At 35.6% G+C, this 17915-nt stretch overlaps 1 protein-coding gene across 1 annotated transcript; it reads right to left on the bottom strand.

Annotated features, from left to right (window-relative positions):
* Positions 1-502: 502 nt before the first annotated feature.
* LOC145776215 (linear primary-alkylsulfatase-like) lies at positions 503-8583 on the bottom strand. The gene is made up of 5 exons (XM_082587617.1): positions 8334-8583; positions 7071-7196; positions 6606-6710; positions 2392-2559; positions 503-1698 (listed from the first exon to the last, which is right to left on the bottom strand). The coding sequence occupies exons 1-5, from the start codon at positions 8581-8583 to the stop codon at positions 503-505; spliced, it is 1845 nt and encodes a 614-aa protein (XP_082443743.1).
* Between the last annotated feature and the right edge of the window lie 9332 nt (positions 8584-17915).

Here is a 17915-nt window from a genome sequence, read left to right as displayed (position 1 = left end):
TTGGCTAAATATTTAACAAAGAAAAATTGACACGACAAAAACGACTTGGATTTTGCAAAATTTGCATTCGTAGTTTATAGATTTTTACTTTGGTTACAAATAGCATTGATAAGCACGACCAGAAGTGGAGTCAGATAGAATTGCATTGAAAACATATTTAATAAAATCTTGAGATTTTGCATGGCCTATTTCAGGAAATAAGGAACAACATTAAATTACAATAATTAAAATTTCAGGAAAAAAACAAATTCTTGCATCTTCTTAATCTAATCGCGTATGATTTGTTTTAATTAAGTTTAAGAAGCGGAATAGATATGTTAAGTAGAAGTCTGTCCACAACAACATTTCAAAGACATCAATATATTAATTTGACCATATTAGTAATGAGATTACCACATCCAAAATAACCCAGTATAAGTGGTTGAACTTTTTTTATCAGTTGTGCAGCCAATATTCTAAACATTCACAAATAATGCTTTCTGAAATGATCAGTCCTAATATTCTAATCTCTGACAAGCAAGTCCATAAATTGCTTAAATGAAAGCATGCTGCCTTCCAAGACCAAGTCGCCACTTACGTAAGCTCCAAGAGGATTTCGTGTTTTTCCTAAAATGTCTTTCCAAACTACCGACGACATTGTTATTTTGGCATCAAACTCTTTTGGAATGAGCAAGGAGTTGTTATTATATTCTAAAATACAATGTCTCATGGTGTAGCCATGAGTTTCATTGATGTCTGGAAATGCAAAAATAACATTTAAAAGTTCTTTATCATCACACAACTCTGCTTTGAAACGAGCTGGAAACTTTTCCATTATTTCAGATACTGCAAGTCCTTTTATAATATTAGATTTTGTTTTTTCCGATGCCCCTATAACTAAGCCAGAGTCCAACTCTTTAGCTGATGTTAAATAATAGTTTCTTGCATTGGAATTAGAAGTGGAAGTAGCCAGTAACTTCAGAGAGGCAACTGCTAATCGTTTTGCTTCCTCATGCAATGAAGAGTCAAGCTGAGTTACTTTCAAAGCATCAAACGACAGTTCTAAAGACCATTGTACATCATCAGTTAAAATATTTCCGGTAGCATTGAAATTTGCAGAAGATTTATCTAAACATTCTTTGGCCTTTTTTACCATCTTTTCTGCACCTGACATACCCGAACCAAAATCTGTAGATAAAAGTTCTTCAAGTCTTTTCGATCGTTTTTCTTTTGAAAGTGGATGCAAATTGACAGGATCGCCATCAAACCAACCCAATTGGCCATTATATGCTGAACGAACAGACCACTGTACTGTACCGTAATGTTGTTGGAGATACGGATGTGAAACTAAGCTTGGAGGAAGTTGAACGCGCTCCACAATTTCGTCAACATCCAATCCTGCGTTCATCCATCGAATAGTCTGGTCGTTTACAAACTGTATGGCATCCCTGTAATGTGTTATGACATCAAATATTGTATCTTGTCCTTCCAGTGGATTGGTGTGAGATGGAACCATGTATTTAGCACGAAGATGGCGGACTTTGTCGAGACTGTGAACCCATTGCATGTAGTCTCTTGGAGGACTTCCCCTGATTGCATAAAGATTAGGAAACGCTTCATATACATTATCAGCTGGCAATATCACACTCCACTCAGGAATCCATATAGTTGTATGATCATCAGTCTCACCAGGAGTATGAATTAATGTAAAATTTATGCCTGCAAAAGGAAAAAGAAAATACTCTATTGATAAATTGTTACCCAACTTTTGTCATCGACACAACAGCAACTAATCCCTGATCTTTCGGTAATGAAATCTATGTCATTTAAACCAGACTTTTTGCTTTAATTAAAGAAAAAAAACTCGGCGTAATTTTGATTGATTGATTCATTGATTGAATCTTTATCCTCGGACTGGGAAAGCTTCTTGCAGAGCTTAATCCTGGCAGTTTCGCATACTTGTAGAGGCTTTGAATCACTGACGCAGGCCCGGTCACCAAGATTGACAGAGTGAAGTTTCCGATTGTTGAAGTCTTGTTGCTGGTGAATTATTCCATCCATTAGATGCCGCTGAATGGAGAGCAGTCCTTAACGTGCGTTGCTCAAGCGCACACCCCGAGAGTCGAACCAGCGCCGCTGTTGATCTTGAAGTTTCTTCGTTCCAGAAGTGACGCGCTAACCAATTGAGCTATCGGGGCAGGGGCAATTTTAGAAAAGTTATCTTTAATTACAGAATAAAAATCAGTTATTTTTCGTTACTTGAAAAGGGCTACCATGTGTATGGCGAAAACGTTCGTAGTTTATAGTTTATGTTCACTTTGATGTATTATGTTAAATGCCGTGTGGTTGCTTGGTTTTATCTGTCTATGGTTGAAGAAAGTCACCTCTTTACTAAAATTAAATAAAAATTACCTGCTAAAACAAAGGTTTTTTCCTTTTCAAATGTATCGGTAGCTTCAACAAAATTGTACCCCATTTCCTCATTAAGACGTAACTTAGGACCGAGCGGAGATTCTTCTTCATCCAAGATAACACCAAACTGCCGATAAGTTCGCTTAGATTTAGCTTTGACAGAAATCACTGCAACGTAAACCATGGATTACTACAAAAGTAAGTCACATTAAAAACATACATACTCTTCAGCATGTGTGCTTACATTCATGCAAATGTAAACTTATACCTTGTCTGGCTATTGCAATGTTACAAGAATAGGTCCCAGGATAAAGCTTGGGATGGAAATGGTTAGGGCATAGCCTACCTAATTTATTTTTCTCGTGAAAAATCGGGATAAGTTTATTTTGTAATAACGAAAATGGTTGTTTGATTAGTGTGTTTGACTGTGTCAACCTCTTCTAGAGCGTAAGTGTTGGCTAGATCCTCAATTCGTTGGCTAAACATGAAACTTTCTGATTTTTTTTTCGAAAACATTCCGAAATCTTTGGATTCTTTTCGATAAACTATCACAACGCATGGTATGTGCCTCTAATTGTTACGCTTACGCATCATTGGAAGCGTACATTTTAAAATCCTAGTGAAAAAATAATTTCTTGATTTAGCATTAATCTAGCAATCATTCATGTGAACTAATTGTAAAAGTGTAGCGTACAATTTTGGTAAAGAGGTCACTTTCTTCAACCACAGACATATACAACCAAGCAACCACACGGCATTTAACATAATCGATTAAAATTGAACAAAACTATAAGCTACAAACGTTTTCGGCCATACACACGTTAGCCCTTATCAAGTAACAAAAAATAAATGCTTATCATATCTACAATGAAAATGAATAACTGATCTAAACACTGAATTGAAAAACGAAATGCAAAATGAAACGGCAGAACATAGGAGAAAGGCACATCACATGGCGTTTAAATTACACCAGGCAAAGACGCATCATATGACGTATCAAGAAAAGACGTTGAGTAAATAAGAAGCAACTGAGGCAAACAACTGTGTATTGAGGCGAGGATTGTATGATTTTATTAGCAAAGCCTCGTGGATTTTATTGTCGAATTCGGTGAAACATTTACGCATAATTCTAAAGGACTCCAAGGATGGTTTGTTATTTGAACATGTTTGACAATCGAATATGTGATCTTTAATGGCACTATGCTTGTTCAAATTAGTTAAATCCAAGTGCTCCCTCACTCTCGTGGCCAAATGCCGCGTAGACATACCGATGTATGTACAATTCGCGTCATGCGAACAAGTGAACTTGTACACGACATTTGAACACAAGTAGGAGGGAGTCCTAGATTTAAGCTGAAAATAATAGCCAACTTTGAACGTTTTATACACAGGAACAATATCCACGTTGAACTTCATTTTGATAAAACTTGACATATTACTGACAAAGCGTCTCGATGCTTTACCCACAAAGGGAACTGTAAGACAGTTTTTCCATTCACGCTCGTCCGCTTGAGAGTGCGTAGAACGTGAATCCAAAAACCCCCTCAGCACCTTATTGAAAAACCATGTGGGGTAGTTATTCGCAATAAAACAAGACCTTAAACGATTGACTTCAACATTAAAATTATCAAAATTAGAGCAAATATCTTGTGCTCGCTTGAGCAGGCATTTAATTAATCCAGATTTGTAGGTTGAAGGACATACAGCATTAAAATTGAGAAGGAGGTTGGTATTGGTTGGTTTTCGCCAAACCCAAGTGTCAAATTTGTTTTTATTAATTTTAATTTCGACATCGAGAAAGGGAATGGTCTGGTTGGCTTTTTCTACCGTGAAAGTTATATTAGGATGTTGCGAGTTGAGAATGTTGAGAAACTGCATACAAGAATTATCATCATTAAATATAGCAAAAACGTCGTCAACATAACGTAGGTACAATTTAGGATGGCAGTTCACATCAGTTTCAGAAAAAATCTTTTGTTCAATATGTGCCAAAAAGAAATTAGCAAGCGTTGGACCCAGAGGCGAGCCCATTGCCACACCATCAATTTGTTTATATAATTTGTCTTTGTATAAAAACATACCTTCGGTGGCTATGTGCAACAGTCTTCCGATTATTTTTCCAAATTGGACAGTATTGTAAATGATACAACAAAGTTTACAGAAATTAACACTACTACCAAAGTTCATCCGATTATTTCCAAAGAAAGATCTATTGGGTATTATGTGAGAAAGTACCTAAAAGAAGTTGATGCAGACGTAACACGAAAATTGATTCCTTCTGGGAGCAGCCCAGGTAAGCTGTACGGTCTTATCAAAGTTCATAAAAAAGATAATCCCGCGCGTCCTGTTGTATCCATGATTTCTACCCCTGAGTACGGTTTGGCAAAGTTTTTGGACTCTATTATCAAACCTTATATACCGAATGATTACATGCTCAATTCTACTAACGATTTTTTGGAAAAACTCAATAAATTCCAGTGTGCTACCAATCAACTGATGGTTAGTTTCGATGTAAAGTCATTATTCACCAATGTTCCTTTAAAAGAAACTATAAACATTATCGCCAATTGTATGTTTTCGCAAGATCAACCCAACCAACCACTTATCAAAAAAGAAATTTTTATAACTGTTGCACATAGCCACCGAAGGTATGTTTTTATACAAAGACAAATTATATAAACAAATTGATGGTGTGGCAATGGGCTCGCCTCTGGGTCCAACGCTTGCTAATTTCTTTTTGGCACATATTGAACAAAAGATTTTTTCTGAAACTGATGTGAACTGCCATCCTAAATTGTACCTACGTTATGTTGACGACGTTTTTGCTATATTTAATGATGATAATTCTTGTATGCAGTTTCTCAACATTCTCAACTCGCAACATCCTAATATAACTTTCACGGTAGAAAAAGCCAACCAGACCATTCCCTTTCTCGATGTCGAAATTAAAATTAATAAAAATAAATTTGACACTTGGGTTTGGCGAAAACCAACCAATACCAACCTCCTTCTCAATTTTAATGCTGTATGTCCTTCAACCTACAAATCTGGATTAATTAAATGCCTGCTCAAGCGAGCACAAGATATTTGCTCTAATTTTGATAATTTTAATGTTGAAGTCAATCGTTTACGGTCTTGTTTTATTGCGAATAACTACCCCACATGGTTTTTCAATAAGGTGCTGAGGGGGTTTTTGGATTCACGTTCTACGCACTCTCAAGCGGACGAGCGTGAATGGAAAAACTGTCTTACAGTTCCCTTTGTGGGTAAAGCATCGAGACGCTTTGTCAGTAATATGTCAAGTTTTATCAAAATGAAGTTCAACGTGGATATTGTTCCTGTGTATAAAACGTTCAAAGTTGGCTATTATTTTCAGCTTAAATCTAGGACTCCCTCCTACTTGTGTTCAAATGTCGTGTACAAGTTCACTTGTTCGCATGACGCGAATTGTACATACATCGGTATGTCTACGCGGCATTTGGCCACGAGAGTGAGGGAGCACTTGGATTTAACTAATTTGAACAAGCATAGTGCCATTAAAGATCACATATTCGATTGTCAAACATGTTCAAATAACAAACCATCCTTGGAGTCCTTTAGAATTATGCGTAAATGTTTCACCGAATTCGACAATAAAATCCACGAGGCTTTGCTAATAAAATCATACAATCCTCGCCTCAATACACAGTTGTTTGCCTCAGTTGCTTCTTATTTACTCAACGTCTTTTCTTGATACGTCATATGATGCGTCTTTGCCTGGTGTAATTTAAACGCCATGTGATGTGCCTTTCTCCTATGTTCTGCCGTTTCATTTTGCATTTCGTTTTTCAATTCAGTGTTTAGATCAGTTATTCATTTTCATTGTAGATATGATAAGCAGTTATTTTTTGTTACTTGATAAGGGCTAACGTGTGTATGGCCGAAAACGTTTGTAGCTTATAGTTTTGTTCAAGTTTAATCGATTATGTTAAATGCCGTGTGGTTGCTTGGTTGTATATGTCTGTGTAGCGTACAGTTTACAAACAGAACTTTTTCTTTGGTACCGTATTCAGATTTTTATCTGTGTGTTTTTTATCTGTTTATGGTTGAAAAAAGTCACCTCTTTACCAAAATCGTATTCGGATTATCCCTCATTTATCATACAGTAGTTTCTAAAGAGATACAGTCTACAATAGGCTAGGTGAGGCAATCAGACAACAAATAAAATCACTCACAAAATTTTGAGATTTCTGCTGCGCTAGACAAATGCTTGAATATTCGTACTCCAACTCCAGAATCATTTGCGATATTTATAAGTGCTCGCGCTCCAACGATATGATCTAAAATGAAATAAAGGTTGCTCATTCTTCCACAAAACTACAGTAATTCATTTTTTGTCTAAAATCTACAGTTTACAGTTGGTATAAGTAATGAATAATCTACAGACACGTAGTCAAGATTAATCTAAACAGAATTATGAGGAGAAAGAGTTTTTTTCTATTTTCTTACTAAAACTGAACCGTCACAAATGCCAAACATGTTTTTCTTAGTCGATTAACCATATTAAAATCATGTCACACAAAACCACAGGGACCATCACTCAAGTCAGCTAGAGTCTAGACGATAGGAAGGGATCGTATTGAGCGGGCTATATACACTTCTTGCTTAAAAAAAGCGTAAATGTTTTTATGACCACTTACCAAGATGAAAATGAGTAATAATTATTCCTTTGAGTGGCTTTTGGGAAATTTTTTGAAATTCTTTCCAAATTTTTGTTGCTGCCAAGGAAGACTCCGTAGTATCCACAACAATTATTCCGTCAGATCCTAAATAAATCCAACATAGTTGTCAGTTATGTTCGTTATTGTATAAGCGCTAGCTCAATTTAAACTAATATTTTTCATCCTCTTTAGCTTAATACTATATATAATATATACAGTAGTGTGTGCATGTGTAAGTTTTTTGTTTTTCTGCTTGTAGGCTACAATTTAGCTTACAGTATGATGGTAGCTATATTATTGAGCTATATGCGCTGCGCATTATCCTTTCCACTTTTCCTAAAAAAAAGTAATTGACAACCCAGAAATCATGTCGCCTCATCTTAAATGGGATGAAACGTGAAACGCAACTAAAAAATCTAAAACATTGGAAAAGAAGCAATTCTAGTTCTGCCATACCAAAAAATATAACAACAAATTAATGGAGTGGAAAAATATTTGCAAAACAATGCTAAAATAATAACAAACAAAAAAAATTGAATCGTTTTTGATAAGACTCTACCCGCTTATCAGGAAAATAATCAAATAACTGCATATAAGAAAACTAAAGTTACTGGAAATGTTGAAATAGTTGTAAATACGCAACTACAGTAGGTTGTTCAGAAGCATGTGATTTGCAGGATCGCCAGTAGTAAAACAGCTTAACGGGTGGCTGACAGGTGCAAACAAGCTTAAGTAGAGCATTATAGAAACAAACGCTAAAAGTTGGGCAAATATGATACACTCCAGTGCATAACTGTTTGTTGAGCCTGGGGTTGCATTCTTTATCTGTGATAGGTCAACAGTAAGTCGAAAGTTTGGGCTTCAAAATATGTTTGACCATTGCAAATGATTTAAAATGCACTCAAAATAAATTTAACGTTGCAACAGACAGTTTGTGATCTTTACCACGATGCACGTTGATATCTGCTAACTAACATATTCCTTTATGTAGCCCAACGTTTAATCCACTTGACACACCAATGAAATGAATGCAGGAATTTTGCAGAACGCACTTCAACTATTCTGTTTATTAGTTTGTTGCATTGAATATTGCTTTCTAATTTCATTATTTTTGTTGTATATTATCTGTTTGAATTACAAAAATACCAGAAAGCTTAATTAACATAAGAAGTAATATTCACAATTTTTCAACTTGAAAAGCTTTCACAACCATATCAAAATTGTTGCTGTATGTTTCATTACCTTCCAACAAAATCATGTTTGCAAGAGCAAATCCGGTTGCAACATAGACATGTTCTCTTACTTTTATGATTGTTTCTTCTTTATACAATTCATTGTGTTTTCTGAGCAAAGCGTCATTATCTTTAGCTGCACTAAATTCATGATCAAATCTGCCTTGCTTTGTTTCAATGGAACTCTTGTATTGCTGGTATAATGTCACAGCTATCAGAGCTGCGACGACAGGTAGCAAACATTTTATAAAACTGTTCATTACGGGGCGTCTCCTGCAAAAATAGTGTTCTGTGTCTTACGTTTCTTCTTTCACAACGATAAAGTAATAGGATAGAGCCTTGGTCAGGGACGTAGCCTCCCGAAGGTTCGGGGAAGCAGTCAGCCCTCCAAGTTTTTATCTTGCTCCTCTAAAATATGAGTTTTTAATGCTATTACAACGTTTAAATAATATTGTAGTACATGTTGAATGACGTTTAATAAATGTTTGGTTGTTTTCAGAAACTATTAAATAAAACTCTTTAATTCAAATACTAAAACGTTTCTCTCCTCAACAATTGTTTTTCTACTTTAAATTCTTCTTTCTTGTTACGCCACTGGCGGCACTGGTCTTGGTAAAAGATTTATTTTGTTGTACCACCGCAGAGATTAGCCCAATTAACAAGAGAAATGGGCTAATCCCTCGTCAAATCTCAAGCAGCAAACCAACCGCTTTTACATTGATTCAACGTCTGCAGACAATAGGCAACATCCCAGACAAACCTACGAAAAACTATTCAAATAGAACAATCAGAGCAGAAAGTGAGTACAGCAAACATATTGTTGCCTATCCCATCCTGGACAGCAAAATTCGGCATTTTTTACATTTTACATCATAGAATAACGGATTTTGCTTTTTGTTAACTTTTAGCAGCACAATTTGTGAAGTAATCTATTTCTTGTTGGTTTAAAATTAAACGTTGAATCCGATAGTGTCACTTGGCCTTGTAGCTTATTTATGATTTGATAAAAAAAGAAAAAAATTTAAGATAAAAGCATAGTCTAAAATTTAAAATAACAGAGCATGCAAGCTCCAAAGCAGCTATATCTAGGCTATCAGGGAGATGTTATTCTGTTACACACGTACAGTAAAAGAGTGCAATAATCTTGATTTCAAGAATAGACATTACATTTCTTCACCAAAGCAACGTTAATTCTCTTCTCTCAAGTTTAGCAGCATTCTCACCTTTTTATAACCACGCTCTTGTTAATAGCTTGTGGGAATCTTTATCCTCGGAGTTAAGTAAGAAAACTTGGTTTGTTTCAAGTTTAATTTTACTTTGTTTAAAGAAATGCATTTAGAATGATTGTTTTGTGAACGATTGTTTTTGCAAACAGCATCCAAAAGAAGTTCTCTCTATCTCTATCTTACATTAGCAGTTTTCTCTTTCTCTGTCTGGGTCTGATCAAGTTTTACTTCTTTGATCGAATAAAATCCCGCCAGTAAGCTATCAGCTATCCCGCTGTAGCACAGATTGCTTCTTGATATAAGGTTTACAATTTTGGTAAAGAGGTCACTTTCTTCAACCATAAACATATACAACCAAGCAACCACACGGCATTTAACATAATCCATTAAAATTGAACATAAACTACAAGCTACAAACGTTTTCGGCCATACACACGTCAGCCCTTATCAAGTAACAAAAAAAAATAACTGCTTATCATATCTACAATGAAAATGAGATATGAAAATGAAAACTTGTAGATATGATAAGCAGTTTTTTGTTTTTTTGTTACTTGATAAGGGCTGACGTGTGTATGGCCGAAAACGTTTGTAAGTTAGCTTATAGTTTATGTTCAATTTTAATGGATTATGTTAAATACCGTGTGGTTGCTTGGTTGTATATGTTTATGATATAAGGTTTGGTCACATGGATCAACGCACAGCTGATAAAAGTAGCAGGCACAAATTGCATTAACAGAAAGCAACAAAAGTGTTCTAAACATTCTCTCACCATTAATATTTCAAAGAATTTTAGTCTACAATGCGGGATATAGTCCAACATATTTACAAAAGCGACGAAATATTCTCAAAATGTTATTTAGTACGGTTTTGAATGACGCAGCTAGGCTAACTCTGACTACGCAATATCAAGATTTGAAGCATTTTACTTATCCCAATCTCAGTTGTCTTTTTGAAATCTGGATAAATTTACAAAGACTAAAAATCATACAGATCCCTGAAGGTCGTCGAACCATATTTTGCAAACTCGAATCTTACCTTTTTTAAGGCTGTCATAAATATTCTATTTAGACAAGCCTATAAGATTCCTTCTTGATCAGAAAAGGAAATTTTAATTGCCTTCCATCCCTGCTACCTGCTCCAACTGACTTCTAAACTGATTAAGTAGCACGGTTAGTCAGTGCTGAATAGTGTTATAGGTAAGTTTTTGTTTACTTGTTTGTTTTTTCGTCCACCAAGCCAGCATCTATGTCGGAAGATAGAAAAGTCAGTTCTCTATTTACATTTATGGTTTTTGAAGGTTGTTGGAGTAATTACAGGAAAATATGAAGGTTAAACGTGTTTAAATATTAACTTTACCAGAAAATTACTAGAAATAGGCCTGAGTTTTATATTGGCATAGTAGACAAGGAAGGATAAACAAAAGCTAAATTTTTATCTTAAAGCATTTAGGCCAAATTAATCTAGCAGATAGCCAACCAGTAGCGGATCCAGGAGGGAGTGATTAGGGCAATCCGAGAAATGCCCCCTATGGTTTTCACTAAGGCCCTTAAGGTTAAAACACACGCCCTCCTTTCCCTAACGCTAAAACACAGAAAAGTAAATATTAGCTTACTAAATGTAGATTTACACATCATTATTTTTTATTAAAATTGCTACCCCTCCGCCTCCCTAAGGCTATTTGCTAGTACCTCCCCTGTAGCTAACAGCCAATTGTGTAGGAAGAAGAGCGTTGTTCCATGCAGTCAGCAGAGTCTGTGGCATGAACTGGTGGTGCGAATTCAGCGTTGCCAGATGCTGGAAGCTGCTTGGCACCAAAAAGTAACTAAAATTTCACCAGATTGCATACAATTTCACCAGATATTTAAAACACTCTAAATAAAGCAATTTCACCTAAAAATACAAATTATTTTTGAGACATAAGACTAAAATGAACCGAAAATGGAAAACACATGTTTTGTCACACATTGCATACACGGATTATAACTGTTCAATGGCAAATTGGCATATTCAATTCACAACACTTTTCATTAGGCTGTCATTCATTACTACATGTGTGCTTCTTTCTGTTTTTGCTTTATTTTTTGCTATTTGTTTTTTTTGGGTTTTGTGGCCGTGCCAACTACTGATATATAGCCTACTACATAATTTTTCATTCAGGCATGTTTTAAAACTTTCAAGGTTTTGCCACCTTTTCCTGTTCGTTAACGTGCTGGTAGGTTCAGTGGCGTAGCCAAGGGGGGAGTTTTGGGGGTTACAACCCCCCCCTTTGGCACGCGTATGACGTCACGATATTGAGAATAATGCTTTCAGTCTAAAAAAAAATTGCCTAATTTTAAACAAAATTGCATTAAAAGAGCGAGTTTTGCCAATACCAAACATCTCAGCCAGGAATTAGCAAAAAAAATTGCCTAATTTTAAACAAAATTGCGTTAAAAGAGCGAGTTATGCCAATACCAAACATTCAAACATCTCAGCCAGGAATTCGCAACAAGAAAACACAGAGACTTAGCTTTATTTCCGAAAAATGCCGAAGAAAACATGATCTTATCCTTTTGCTATGCTACCGGACAGCACCATTTTACAGGAATATTCGTACCCACATTTTTGTTGAAAATGCTCTCAGAATGCACCAAATTCAAAGTAATTTTTCAAAATTTTCTGGGGGAGGCCTCCCAGACCCCCCGCCGCTGGGTGGTCAAAACCCCCCCTTTCAAAATTCCTGGCTACGCTACTGGGTAGGTTTATATCGATTTTTGTAGTTAGTATCTTTTTCGTCCCGAACGCGTTAATGACGAAAAATAAAATGATTGATTGATGATTGATTGTAGCAGTCATATTTACCAGTAAACATCAAAAGTTCTTTACCAAAAAAGTTGCTATTTTTACTTCAAAACAGGCAACATTTACTGCCAGCGTTAAAATGCACTCAAAGATGCAATAACATCCCGATGAAAAAAATTGAAAGACTTTTGCATATCCTGCTCAGGATGTCCAAGGAAATGAAATAAGTGGCCTGTAGCCTATAACTTATAAGGTCACTGATGTTGATAAACTTCTAGTTTTTGGGCAAAAAACAACCTCCTTCAAACTTGTCATTGATTTGGGCCAGTTTTTTGGTAAAAAGAACTCTCCAAACAGCAGTGTCTCGCCACTGCCTGCAACCTTGCCAGTGGCAAAATCTACACGATTGCTGGTACAGTGCTGCTGTCAAATTCAAAAGATTGATTGAAGAGCGCAAATTGGTCACTCTGAACTTGCAATACACTGCCATCACACATGCGCAAATCTCTTGCAATACGTTTTCTGTACGAGGAAAGTTTTGGCTGAAATATTTAAAAAATTTTGTAAAACTTGAGTGGGGAAAATTTCACCAGATTTCACCAAAAAGTTGTCTGGTTCCGAGGTCAAAAAGCTTGGCACCACAGACCTCTAAATTCCACCAGAATTTTTTTATTTGGTATCCTGTTTCCCCATCTGGCAACGCTGGGTGCGATACTGATGAATCCTGCCAAGCAGTCGAAACATGTGTCTATCGCTGACAATTCTTGCTACAATCGGCTGCCGAGAAACGTGAAAGCTACAGTCAGGTTAACTGTCACACGATAGTGAGGTCAGAGTTCCTCAATCTTTTTGTCATCGTGGAATGCTTGATTTACTTTCGCTTTTGTGACGGAATGACCAATAACAAAACTTTAGAAATCACGAAATTTTTGTAAGAAAATCAGATATTTTGTTTTTACACTTCAAAAAGTAATTTGACACTGTCTTCAACATAATTATAAACAGTCTGTTATTAGGCTACAAAAGTTACAGTACAAAATAATGTTTTGTTTAACTGACTGGCCTACTTGAAGTGTGAATGCGGCACAGTGATCTAGCAATTCAAAATGACGCACCAATAAGAATAATAATCGTGTTTTATTTGCGCACATTGCAATAACATACAGTAGGGGAGAGTGTCCAACAGTGCCCCGCTTTTTGGAAAATTGAGGTTTAGACATCAAAAAAAAATTTTTTTTCAAATTTTTTTTTTCTATTATGAAAATTCCTCCTTTTCTTTAGTTTCCACATCAAAAAAAGTTTAAAAGTTTTACACAAACTTCATAATCAGGCGTTAAAAATCACCTGTCAAAGTGGGGCACTGTTGGATATGGTATCCAACAGTGCCTTGAACTCTGAGCGTTGCGCGAAAGAAGAAAGAAAAAAAAAAACCGAAAAACTTTATGCCATACAACTAACTGAAATTGAATTAGCAATAAACTCTCTAAACACAGAAAGCGCGCCTGGGAGTGATGGCCTAACATCAACCTTCTTCTACTTGATAAAGGACGATCTATAACAACTGTATAATTAAAAAACAAATGTCCAAAACCATGTCACAAGCCATCGTTAAATTAATACCCAAAAACAAACAAAGAAAATTGCTCAAAAACTGGAGACCAATATCGCTGTTGAATACAGACTATAAAATATTAAGCAAAATAATTGCAAACCGTATCACACCTACTCTCAACCAAATAATCTTGAACAATCAACAATGTGGCCTGCCACAACGAAGAATAGAAACAATTACATACAACATACAAGCTGCAATTGAAATTTCGAAAACAAAAAATATCCCTTTATGCCTCATGATTACTGATTTTGAAAAAGCTTTTGATAAACTAAATCACAAATTCATACACAAAACTTTTGAACAAATCGGATTCCAACATAACATGCTCTCCCTAATCAAACTAATATACCATAACATCACAAGCCAAATTGAAATTAATGGAGCACTAACACAAAGCATCCAAATAAAAAGAGGAATCAGACAAGGATGCCCTCTGAGCATGCTCTTCTTCATTTTAGCAGCCGACATACTAACAAGACACATTCAACACAACACAAATATTCAAGGTTTCCGATTCCTTACACAACGAGTAAAAATCCAACAATACGCTGACGACACCACTTTTTTACTACAAAACAAAACAGACTTACAAGAAACTAACAAAGCACTCCAAAAATACCAACATGTCTCAGGACAAACTATAGATCATCACAAAACACAAATATATACAGAAAATCCCTACCTTAAACAAACACTACCCACACACCAGAGGTGGGCAGTAACTAGTTACAAAAGTAACTAGTTACTGTAACTAGTTACTTTTTGAGTAACTGTAACGGTAACTTCGTTACTATTTTCCAAAAGTAACGAAACGCGGTAACTAGTTCCTATTTTAGCACTTTTTCAACAGTTACAGTTACAAGTTACTTTTGTATTGAAATTTATGTTTCTAATTGCCGTCCATTACTCTGCACATGTTTGTGTCATGCTTTATGCGTGTTTGCTACGCGTTGCTCAATAATGCATTCTTCTCGCAGCTGTATCGGAGCAGCACTGCCCATGCGCGGCGCTCTTGTTTTGTGATCTTATGGAGCAGAATTGCCATATTGGCAAATTCATCGCCAAAATCCAGAAATCTGGCGATTTTTTAAGACGTTTGGCTTCATATTTATGGTTTGGCGATTTGGCTCTTTTTTAGCGCTTTTTGAGAACTGATTTGGTTAAATTAATTGCTTTTGGTGATTGATCAATATGTGACTTTCTATGCAATGTTTAGCAAAAGTGTTTGGCAACACTTGATAGCTCAGTTCATGCTTGTCGTATAGCTGCCAGAGGTGTACAGGAGTCGTATTTTTGGAGTATTTAGGACCCGGAGTCTCGGTGTTACGTTCACTGTTCGCAACTTTATTACATCATTGTTTTCTCGATTCAAAATTGGAAGTCGATGTCTAAGTAACTTCGAGTCATAGCAGGAAAAACAAATTATTTCCTTTGTTTCGAGAATTTAAAGAGAATATAGTTTCGGAAGAGAGTTTTCTTTTTTGTACCAAAGACAGGCAAAACACAACAATACCACAGGGTTGAGCATTACAACAATATAGTTTACATATTTACAAGTAGTTTAACAGCCAAACGTTTTCGGCTTAACTTAAGCCCTCATCAGGAATCTGAAAATATGTATAAATTGTAATAAATTTAAACTTTTTGAAAGTAACTATAACTAACTGACTATAAGCATCAAGAAACACGCAACGATTATAAGCAATAGTGTGGAAAACAGACAAACGGAAAACAAACTACATTAGGAAAAGGCAACTGCGTAACTAGAAAAGAATTTGCACCACAGGGTGCGTGATACATCTAATAAATGTTGAGGAGAATGGATGCGCCTCCCGCAAATAATTGTTTGTTTAAATTTGGATTACAGCGTTTATGTTGAGATTTATGAGTAACTGAAAGTAACTAGTAACTGTAACTAGTAACTGTAACTAGTAACTGTAACTAGTTACATTTTTGAAATCGGTAACTGTAACGGTAACTCAGTTACTATTTTGGCCAAGTAACTGTAACTGTAACTCAGTTACTTTTGAAAGTAACTTTGCCCACCTCTGCCACACACTTTCCTAACATGCAAATCAACGATAGCGTTAAAATACTAGGAATAAAATTTACCCCCTCAAAAATCCAAACAATGAACAAAAACTGGCAACCAAAAATACATATTATGAAACAAATTATGGATATACACCAACACTGAAACATATCTTTATATGGAAGAGTCCAAATAATACACACACTAATCATCTCGCCAATAATACATATTGCCAAAAACATTATACCAAGCACTAACATAATTAAAACAATCAACTCTCTAATCTTCAAATTTCTTTGGCATCCAGCACCATTTGAAAGTTTAAGCAGAAATAAAACGTATCCACCAATAAAGAATGGAGGGTTAAACATGATAGATTTAGAATCTAAACTCAAAACATGTCGAATAGACAGACTAAGACAAATCCAATCAAACACACACAGAGACCAAATTTGGCAAACTTGGGCGAAATACAACCTGAGCTATAAAATGAGACACATAAACCCTTATCTTTTTACAAACTCTGAACCACACGCCCCATCTCCAAACCCTCTATACCAAGATATATTTAACACCTTCCTCATTCTGAAGAAATAAAAATTCAAATGGCAAAACTCGACCTTCAAATCCATATACTCCAAACTAAAAGAAAAAAGACAAAAATTGATCAACCCCCAAGACTCAAACAACGCAAAAATTTCATGGTCCACAATTATATTAAAAAATCAATCACCAATTCCTATTTTCAACACCAACCAAAAATGTTTAGCATTTAGAATAGCCCACAAAGCCTTCAAGTGGGGAGAATTTTATCAAAAATCACCCGACTTATCTAAAAATCGAATTACAAACTGTAAATTCTGTAAACTAAAAAAAGATAATGTACATCACTTACTTTTAGAATGTCCAAATACTATGAACCTTTGGGAAAAAATAGAACAACTACATCAACAACTAACAAACTCCCGAATCCAAATTTCGCGAGAGCTACTTTTATTCAACCATCTCTCCAAAATTACCGATAATGGCCTAACATTGCTATTTATGTTAACAAATGCAAAAGAAGAACTAATTAAAAGAAAACAACTTCTTGACTTTAAAAACATCTACAATTGGAATAATGAAAATCTTATTAGAAAAATTTTAACAATAATCAAAGTCAAAATTCAAAACAATATTGAATTAAACAATTACTCAACCATAACAATTAACAATCCCTCATTTTTAAATTAAACCAAATAAAACCCTTCTTTTGCATTTCATATATGTGAAAATTACAAAGCGCAACTTATATTACCAACCACTAACATTTCTTAATGTTTTATAGAAAATGAAATATTTCTCTCACTTCAGAGGTTTGTATTTCAACAATCGTGAGTATGCGCTCTTTCCTTTGAACAAAAGTCGAACCCTCTAAAGGCGTCAAGGGAAAGAGAAGCAACTTTATTTTCTAACTTAACTGTAACCGTGATTTCGTATATGCAGGCACAGGGGGCATAAAGGAAAAGCAGCAATGTTTCAATTTATGCTCACTTGTGACTAACTTTATCACTGTACTTTTAACTTTGCAAACTGTAAACATAAATATACGTAAAATGAAACCTTATGCTTAGTACGCGATGACGAACCAGGCAAAATCTAAATTCAGAAACGTAATTACCTTGCAAAACAACACAAAAATTAAAACAAATAAGCCTGATCGCTGGACGAGTATTTTATGATACTCACCCAGCAACATCTGAGCGTTAAAAAAAAAAAAAAAAAAAAACTGTCTCCCTGGCCCGCTCTGCCATTCTAAATTTGCGGACGAGTCATGTAACGTTTTTGATCCACACTCTCCCTCCACAGGTACCTCGACTCCCCAGCCTGGCCCCCGCGACCTAAGCTGGTGGACTTACCCCTCCGGGTGCATCGTCACCCCTAAATCACGCCGCTCCC

This window comes from Aplidium turbinatum, chromosome 8, assembly GCF_918807975.1.
Source record: "Aplidium turbinatum chromosome 8, kaAplTurb1.1, whole genome shotgun sequence".
NCBI lineage: Eukaryota > Metazoa > Chordata > Ascidiacea > Aplousobranchia > Polyclinidae > Aplidium > Aplidium turbinatum.
Note: the sequence above shows the minus strand (reverse complement) of the source record. Positions and strands in the feature narration are given on the sequence as shown.